Source organism: Triticum urartu, chromosome 1, assembly GCF_003073215.2.
Source record: "Triticum urartu cultivar G1812 chromosome 1, Tu2.1, whole genome shotgun sequence".
NCBI classification, from domain to species: Eukaryota; Viridiplantae; Streptophyta; class Magnoliopsida; order Poales; family Poaceae; genus Triticum; species Triticum urartu.
Genome location: NC_053022.1, coordinates 50,562,144 through 50,571,482, shown reverse-complemented (window position 1 = coordinate 50,571,482; position 9,339 = coordinate 50,562,144). Strand labels below are relative to the sequence as shown.

The following is a 9,339-nucleotide window of genomic DNA, read 5'->3' as shown; positions in this document are numbered from 1 at the left end:
TGTAACTAGATTATTGACTCTAGTGCAAGTGGGAGACTGTTGGAAATATGCCCTAGAGGCAATAATAAAAGCATTATTATTATATTTCCTTGTTCATGATAATTGTCTTTATTCATGCTATAATTGTGTTACCCGAAAATCGTAATACATGTGTGGATAATAGACACCAACATGTCCCTAGTAAGCCTCTAGTTGACTAGCTCGTTGATCAACAGATAGTCATGGTTTCCTGACTATGGACATTGGATGTCATTGATAACGAGATCACATCATTAGGAGAATGATGTGATGGACAAGACCCAATCCTAAACATAGCACAAGATCATGTAGTTCGTTTGCTAGAGTTTTCCAATATCAAGTATCTTTTCCCTTAGACCATGAGATCGTGTAACTCCCGGATACCGTAGGAGTGCTTTGGGTGTACCAAACGTCACAACGTAACTGGGTGACTATAAAGGTATACTACGGGTATCTCCGAAAGTGTCTGTTGGGTTGACACGGATCAAGACTGGGATTTGTCACTCCGTATGACGGAGAGGTATCACTGGGCCCACTCGGTGATGCATCATCATAATGAGCTCAAAGTGACCAAGTGTCTGGTCACGGGATCATGCATTACGGTACGAGTAAAGTGACTTGCCGGTAACGAGATTGAACGAGGTATTGGGATACCGACGATCGAATCTCGGGCAAGTAACATATGATTGACAAAGGGAATTGTATACGGGGTTGCTTGAATCCTCGACATCGTGGTTCATCCGATGAGATCATCGAGGAGCATGTGGGAGCAAACATGGGTATCCAGATCCCGCTGTTGGTTATTGATCGGAGAGCTTCTCGGTCATGTCTACATGTCTCCCGAACCCGTAGGGTCTACACACTTAAGGTTCGGTGGCGCTAGGGTTGTAGGGATATGTATATGCAGTAACCCGAATGTTGTTCGGAGTCCCGGATGAGATCCCGGACGTCACGAGGAGTTCCGGAATGGTCCGGAGGTAAAGAATTATATATAGGAAGTGCTTTTCGGCCATCGGGACAAGTTTCGGGGTCACCGGTATTGTACCGGGACCACCGGAAGGGTCCCGGGGGTCCACCGGGTGGGTCCACCTGCCCCGGGGGGGTCACATGGGCTGTAAGGGGGTGCGCCTTGGCCTACATGGGCCAAGGGCACCAGCCACAAGGGGCCCATGCGCCTAGGGTTCAAAGGGGAAGAGTCCCAAAGGGGAAGGCACCTCCTAGGTGCCTTGGGGAGGAGGGATCTCCCTTGGCCGCTCGCCCGGCCCCCCCCCAGGAGATTATCCAGGCCGGCGCCCCCCCCCCTTGGCCCTCCTATATATAGTGGGGAGATGGAGGACTTCTTACGCCACGCCTTTAGTGCCTCCCTCTCCCTCTCCAACACATCCTCCTCTTCCATAGTGCTTGGCGAAGCCCTGCCGGAGTACTGTAGCTCCACCACCACCACGCCGTCGTGCTACTGCTGGAGCCATCTTCCTCAACCTCTCCTTCCTCCTTGCTGGATCAAGAAGAAGGAGACGTCACGCTGACCGTACGTGTGTTGAACACGGAGGTGCCGTCCGTTCGGCTCTAGGATCTCCGGTGATTTGGATCACGTCGAGTACGACTTCCTCATCCCCGTTCTTTGAACGCTTCCGCGCGTGATCTACAAAGATATGTAGATGCAATCCAATCACTCGTTGTTAGATGAACTCATAGATGGATCTTGGTAAAACCGTAGGAAAATTTTTGTTTTCTGCAACGTTCCCCAACAGATATAGCTAGCAAGGAACAACATGGACACACAGAAGCGCATCCGCTTGAGAAAATCTGTAAACAGCACTGTGGAGAGATGGAGAGGAATTTACCCTGCCAGGCCGCCATCCTCGTCGGTGGCCTTTCCCTCCTGACCCCAACGCCATCATCCCCGCCGACCCATCTCAGTAAGGCCGGCAACTCCAGCGCCTCCGAGACCTCAGACACGGGCGTGAGTGGCTCGTCGGCGTTGGACCTCCTCTGCCAGATGACCTTGTGGCAGCTCAGGCGTAGCAGCTGGCCCGTGTTCCATCTTCAGAGGAGTAGAGAGGCGGTCAAGGAGGAGGGGATGGCTGGCTAGGAACGGGGAGGAGAAGTGGCGGCAGAGGGATGCGGGAGAACGATCCGGAGACGGCGGAGGTTGCGTGCCTGAGAAAGGCTGAAGAGGAAGAGGTGGGGTTTGCTTAGCAAGGAAGAGAAAGCAGTCCTGGGGGAGGTGTTATGTGAATCTTTCTTCTCAACTGAGCGAATTTTTTTGTCTCATGCTAGTCCGACATGGACATCACCAGAAAGCGCCCTTGTAGCGACTGTTAAAGGGTTGTATTTGCCTCCTTAGTATTCGATCAAATCCTGGTTGAGCCGCAGTGACGGTGATTACGTCGTCGTCGTTGTTGGGCTAAGAGACCCTGGATTAGGCGATTCCTAGACGTATACTCTGTCAGGCAGCTTTTGTATACTTGTTTCCGGTTTTGAGAAGTTTCAGACATTCTGCATTCTAATTCTAAATTCTCAATTCTAAATTGCTAGCTGGGATTTTTTAGGCTTTTCGGAGTGTTTTTGGCAGGGATATTATAGCCAATGGGGTGATGACACATTAATTAGTGGGGATCTGGCCAGGTGCACTTTAGGGTGGATCTTGCAATTATGGTGGCGAGCAGTTCCTGGTCAACCACACATCCAATTTGTTGGGCGGTGCTATTCTTTGTCTGCAGCAGCGGAGCACGCAACATGTGGAGCGATGGGATGGGATTTTTCTAATATGACCACGTGCATGCGCCGACTGGCTCTCTACATGCAGCGGTTTTCAGATTTCTCTTCAATCTTTATTCCTTATCTTAAAAGATAATAACTCCATTGGATATCCTGAGCACGACGGGTCACCGTTTCGACCTTCTACGGTCGCGCGCGGTGGCCTTCGTATGGTCTAAGCCAGCATGCCTGCAGCTAGTGGTTGATAGCTCACGGCCCTAGTGCTCTTCATTCCGTGATAGCTCACGTCTTCTCGCCGCCGGCGTTGGTAAATCCGTCGATGTTCTTGATTTTGAGCTCTCTCGCGCCTTAAACCCATCCAACTCGCCAGCTGTTCTAGTTTGCGCCCGTTGAGTCGACTTCATGCCCGCCAGACCGCCGAAGCAGATGGCCTGTGGGGCTACAACTGCGAGGTCCAGCTCCAGCAATAGCATGTGCAGTGCATGATGAGCATGGCGCGCCGGATCCACACTTTTTCATGTCCACATTGTGAAGATCCTATCATTATATACACAGGTGCCAAGCCGCCTATGGGCCGGAGGCAACAGTTCGCAGAAGTTCTTTATCACTTCATCGCGAGCACTAATCCTGCAGGAGGCCACACTAGGATGATGAAATCTAGCAATAATTATCTATATTTCTTTCATCTTACTGCAGTAGAGTCGTGCCACGACAAGAATAAATGATCCTATCAGAGATGTATGAACATGCGTTTCCGTGTTTAGCAACATGCATGATGCCAATAAATTAGCTTATTTCCTACTTATTTTCCCTGTATCCACAATTTTATGTACAATAATTGCTATATGAGATAGATAAGACTAATGCAAAAACTAAACACAATTGAAATGAACACATCGTACCAACGGGCGCGGTGTGTCGCCGCGCGGGCTATGCTAGTAAGATATTATACCTTCCTGCCCGGGTCTTCATACACGCTTCAGCATCTTCAGGGCAGTCGACGCAGCAATGCCAAACAACCTTCTCGACCGATACTTACTTGCGGGCGTCGGCTTACTTGCTACTCTCGAGTAATTTCTCTCCAACGTGCCAAGAAGAATATGAGAGTGCCTTTCAGCTCTCAACTTCTCCGAGCTCCCATCACAAGTATACAGTGGCAAGTCTTTTTTCGGTGTGTAGGGCGGAAAGATCTTCGAAATAAACCGAGCTGTTAACACTGATCTCCATACCGGGAAAAACTGATCTCTTGCATACAGATGCCTAACCCGTGGTTTCTTCGTCGTGGCCTGTTTAACACGTACATAATCAAGATATCACCGTCAACAACGCACACAGAGCATTCATATTTTAACGTGATCAAACAACATGTACAGGCCCACTTGAGGTTCAAAACAGGCTGCATATGGATTCCTATGTCATCAGCCACGAACAATCAAATAAAAAACAATCTAGGTTAAGCACTTTGATTTACCATTTAGTCTGCAAAAACCGTTGTGCTTAACAGCAGGTGCAGACTGTACAAACTACAAGCCCAAGATCCTAAACTCCCATAGACCAGATTTTCCTCTTCTTCTTTTTTGTTGGTAATTTAGAGTACAAAAAGGAACAAAAATGGCATGTGTGTCCTATGCATACACTTTTACTACAACAATACAAGATCATTTGCACAACATCAGTTCTCTTGATAAAAACTAAAACAGGAGTTTCATCTCTAGCCATCAAAGGACTCTTGAATTTGTACACACACCACTAAAATATGGGATTATCCGTGAAAATGTAGCCTGAAGACTTGAATGTGACTCTCATCATCCAAATGAATATTAACACAATTTTGTCAGTCTCAGCATGTAAACATCAGAAAGAAATTAAAACAGAAAACACAAAATTCATAAAAAAAATGATAATCAGCATCCAGCAAAATAAGAGATAGAAAAATCGAGAGGAACTCAAGTTCAAATATCCTTACATTTTTCTCCTTGGCTTGAGGAGTAGGTGATCCAATAGCTGCCTTGGTCAAATCTGTGCCCCCTGTTTCCCATGACAGAATTATTGCAGCCAATTTTGCGAAATTTGTGAAGTAACTTTAACATACCAGGCTGTGAAACACAGATGTACCATGTTCATGTGGCTGTGAAACACAGACGTACCGTGTTCATGTAACACACCATCCGGCCCTCCACAGTCATAGGGGAAGCTTCAAGAGCATATGAAATAAAGAATCAAAATATTGTTAAGTAATCGTCTACAGATACAAGATATAGCAACCATAGAAGCACAAGGCATGAAAAAATCGAACCATTGAAGGTCTTCAATGCAAATATCTTTTCCGAGAGGACCAACATCATAACTTTTGAGAACTGCTGAAACTTTTCCATGGACCTCGTGATGAGATGCCTGCATATTATTCTATAAACCCAGTAACAAAGGTAATTAGGTTTGACTTGTTTTGATTTACTTGATAAGTGTCCAATCCTACTCAACTCATGTGCTATGTTCTAACCTGTTCCATAAACCCAAATGGCCAGGAGTGCCAAAGACTTAAACACTAGATTACCAGTCTACCACTACAGATCTCAAATGTGCTTACAGATAGATGCCAGTACACCTGTATCCGTAATCTTATTAAATCTTCAGGGTTTGAGCTCATGGGGATGTCGATGTTTAGACATGGATGCCCATGAAAAGCAGTTGAGTTGGATCAAAATATCTCTGTGCGTGGTGAAGATGTGGGTGATCGTGACTTTGAAGATGATCATTCATATCATGCTCATCGTGGTGAAGAGAGTAATGGGTTGAGGAGCCCTCCAATGAGTTGGGGAGTGGGATGATCATCAGAATGGCTTTTACTAATTGGGTTGTGATGCCATGCTTGATCTTGTCTTGTATTAGTTTATCAGTCTATCAACTTATGCAAGTTGATAATTGCTGCGTTTTGGCCATGCTTGAGTTTTGGTGACACCAACATTTGGTAAGATTGGTATTGTCAAGAAATCAAGCATCTCAAAATAAATAAATAAATTATAGTAACAACAACCTTTTTCAATCAGTAAATAGTACCCAACTACAATATGGAACTAGTTGTCTCTATGGCTTCCCCCGAATAACCGATTTAGTACTATTACTTAGGGAAATACTGATGATGCACATTTTCAGGAGATATTGATTATAAAGATGTCATAGCAGAGAAAATCCAAGAAAAATTAATTCAAAAAAATCCAAGAAAAAAAAGATGTCTGATGACAATGGCGATTTGGTAAAACAAGAAGAAAAAACAGTCAGAAACTCTGTTCGGCAGATCACCTGCCTTGCAAGTCAAAAAGAAAAAACTCTGTTCTTTTCGTTATGGTCGGCAAGGGAACTGTTATATAATATTTTCTCACTACGATCAATACTTTAAGGTTCAAAAGCCAAACCATAACATACTAGAATATTAAGATTCGGTAAAACAAGAAAAAACAAATATATGCATCAAATGAAAAGGTGGTACCTCTGAATGAGTTTGAATATATGCATCAAGAGCTTCACCAGCTTTCAGAATTATCCTAACAAGGAACAACGCATTATAGAAACGTACTTCCTTCTCCTTCCGCTGCTTTGCTGCCTTGGTATTTTTACCAATTTGCAATCCACACCCCTCCCTTATCAGGGAGAATATAGAATCATCAATACGGTTCTTGATCATATCAAAACCATTGAGCTTACGAAATCGCCTTTGAGCTGCAAGGAGAAGAATAGCTGCAGGGACAATCTTCCCATGCTCCATGAACTTCCAGAGCTCATCGACTACATTATCAGTGTGAGCTGCAAGCAATCTAGTGGTGTCCAAGAAGATCTTCTGCATAAGTCACCAACACAGAACAGCTTTCACGTCAAGTGCTTATAGTATACATAACATTGACATCAAACTCTATCAGCAAGCAAAATCAACTTAAAACTTATAATTGCAGAGAAACTTAGACTCATTTCCCATTGATTAAAGAAAAACGGTGCCTCCTGTATTATGGACATAAATACATCAGATGTTTTAAAAAGGTAAACTGTCCATCTCACAAATTGAACTATACAAAATCACAGATTGTCAGTTCTTAAACACTGTTAAGAATGGTGGATTTAAATAACTGGGATGAGCTGAACTTCTTTATTGCTATCATGTAACCAAAGTTTGTGAGGAGGGATTTAACACGAACCATCTCAGGCAGGCAAAGCAGTTGTATGAGCTTGTAGATGTACCCAACATTCCCATTCCTGTAGTTCTCGTCAACTAATAGGTTGTCCTCCAGATACTTATGCTGGCAAGTGTTCTCGATGGCAACATGGAGTGGGAGGAGGCCCTCGATGATTTTATTACCCGAGGTGCGCTGATTGGCCGATGCACCATATGGAACCCCAACTATTTTGATGCCATTGAGATTAGGAAAATGTGCAAGTTTTCATCCCTCGACTATTACATATGTAGCTTTCAGAACTAAACTTCTAAACTACCCAAAGTTGAACCCTCCACTATGAAAAGTTCAATACCATGCAACATTCATCTCTCATAATGGTTTCGAGAACAATTTCGAATTACATGGCACCTAAATATGTAGCTTACATTGCAGTTGCACCCACATGTCTAGCATGTCACAAATTTTCTCCATGATATTCCATTTGTTTATTTCAACGTTTGAACATAAAAAACTAAATTAAGACAAACAAAAAAAATTGTAAGAGAAAATAGATGTCTCCCTAGTATTTTTGTTTCCATAAAGTTGAGTTATTCCTGCATTTTACATTTTTACAAGTTCTTTAATACAAAAACAGATGTGATTTTCGGAACTTTTTTCTCTAGAACATTTCCTGTTTTCTGAGTTCTTAAAAAATCTATTGAAATTATTACCAATTTTATGAATTGTTTTTAAGGGAACTGATAGCATGGCGGAAACTGGTGGGTGATGTGGCCAACCGGTAGGCGCCACGCCATTGAGAACTGCTTTGGATTGGACAGAACCACTTTAATGATGAAAACCGCACACTATTGATAGTTGAGGGAGCAACGTCGAGGCGGTTTAGACTTTAGGGTTGAAAGTTACAATCAGATAATAGTTGAGGGATGAAAAACATACTTTTTTACAATGTTACAACATACAAGATAGCATGAAAAAACATTTGCAGGAAAAAGGCAAGAATATTAGTTACATGCCAATCAATAGTCACTCATATAAAATGAACAAGTATTAAAAAATACCTTGGGAGTGCGGTCTGGGGCGATTATATTGGTAGCTCTGGCATCAGCAAGGAAACGCTGCAGTTGAAGCATGTACTGTAAAAAAGGAATTGTCAGTCAAGAACCACCACAAAAATAAGTGTAATAAGAAGAGGGACGAAGTGGGATACATATCAATTGTGCTACTCCCTCCGATCCATATTAATTGACACACACATAGTACAACTTTAGTAATATGGATAGGAGGGAGTAGTTACTTTACCTGCCTCATATGTTGAATAGGACACGTCAAGTCAGCTAATGAGGGGTGAGGAGGAGGATGGGGAGGTTCCCACGGGTCATACTCGTCCGTGGGCGCTCCATCAGTGGTACCTTTACTATTATCTTCTTGATGAAGAGCTTCCACTGCTGCAGTTCCGTGGTCCGTTTGCAGTGACATTGGCTGAAAAGGGGAAGCATGAGATTGAATTACCATGCCAATCCAATTTGCCACCCTGCTGACCAAATTCTAGTGTGCTACAGCTAGACAACATGAAAGAATGCAGAATGCTTGAATGTAATTCAGCAGAGGCTGCTGGGACCTAATCAGCAACTCAGTAGGGTATCCTTTTTCCAAGGAGTTTATTACCCTTTAGCCTTAGGTGCTACAGTAGTTTATTTGAAACGAAGGAACAGAAAAATAACCTTCGATCAAATGCAGCAGAGCAACAATAGATCGGAATAGTGTTGATATCTCAATTGGATCTTCCAAACAAGGTCGCTTCTAGAATGCTAGGACTCTTAAAAATTGGCTAAGCATAAAGATAATAACAACAAGATCTTAACTATCTACGAGTTCTTTCGTTTTCTCTTGATCTTTCGGATTAGCTTTGCTGCAAATTGTGGGGATTTTTTTTCTGTTTCTTTTATGCGGGATCTTGTTAACTGATCCCTTTATGTACATCACTTTAGTGCATAATGCATTCTCAGGAGGGCTTGCCACTACTGTTTCTGGAAGCGAAATGCGACTGTTTGTTTTTTTTTTTGAACGGTCACCGGGGGGGGGGGGGGGGGGGGGGGAGCTTCCCCAACAGATCTTACATCCTACACAAACATACACAGAAGGATCCCCGGTGTATAAAACATAAGCCAAGATGCATACCATTTTCATAATGGTTCAAGTTTCAGATACTTGCAGACAGTATGCAGGTTGGAGAGCCAAAGAGAGCTGGCTTTTAGTTTTAGGTACCTGATCTGGAACGGTCGATGGGGCGGCTGACAAGGTAGACATTGGCCCAACTAGAGGCCGCAACACTGACCTGCACTGCACTGCCCGCAAACAAGTTCTCAATGTCAGTAAAATTCTTACTAGGTACTGTACGTACTACTGATTAAACAAAAGAAGCAGCAGATAACCT

At 43.6% G+C, this 9,339-nt stretch overlaps 1 protein-coding gene across 1 annotated transcript; it reads right to left on the bottom strand.

The window, feature by feature from the left end:
- Nucleotides 1-3,521: 3,521 nt before the first annotated feature.
- Nucleotides 3,522-7,349, bottom strand: LOC125532693. The gene is made up of 7 exons (XM_048696649.1): nucleotides 7,331-7,349; nucleotides 6,927-7,129; nucleotides 6,227-6,574; nucleotides 5,036-5,133; nucleotides 4,905-4,933; nucleotides 4,706-4,767; nucleotides 3,522-4,025 (listed from the first exon to the last, which is right to left on the bottom strand). Exons 1-7 carry the CDS (start codon nucleotides 7,347-7,349, stop codon nucleotides 3,708-3,710), a joined length of 1,077 nt encoding a protein of 358 aa, XP_048552606.1. The 3' UTR covers nucleotides 3,522-3,707.
- Nucleotides 7,350-9,339: the final 1,990 nt, after the last annotated feature.

Bases quoted from the DNA above. Each gene is read 5' to 3' on its own strand.
- LOC125532693 (XM_048696649.1), bottom strand. The intron at 6,575-6,926 runs GTTCGTGTTAAA...TGACTTATGCAG, and splicing joins TGCTTTGCCTGCCTGAGATG to AAGATCTTCTTGGACACCAC. The intron at 4,768-4,904 runs GTGTGTTACATG...CATGGGAAACAG, and splicing joins TGACTGTGGAGGGCCGGATG to GGGGCACAGATTTGACCAAG.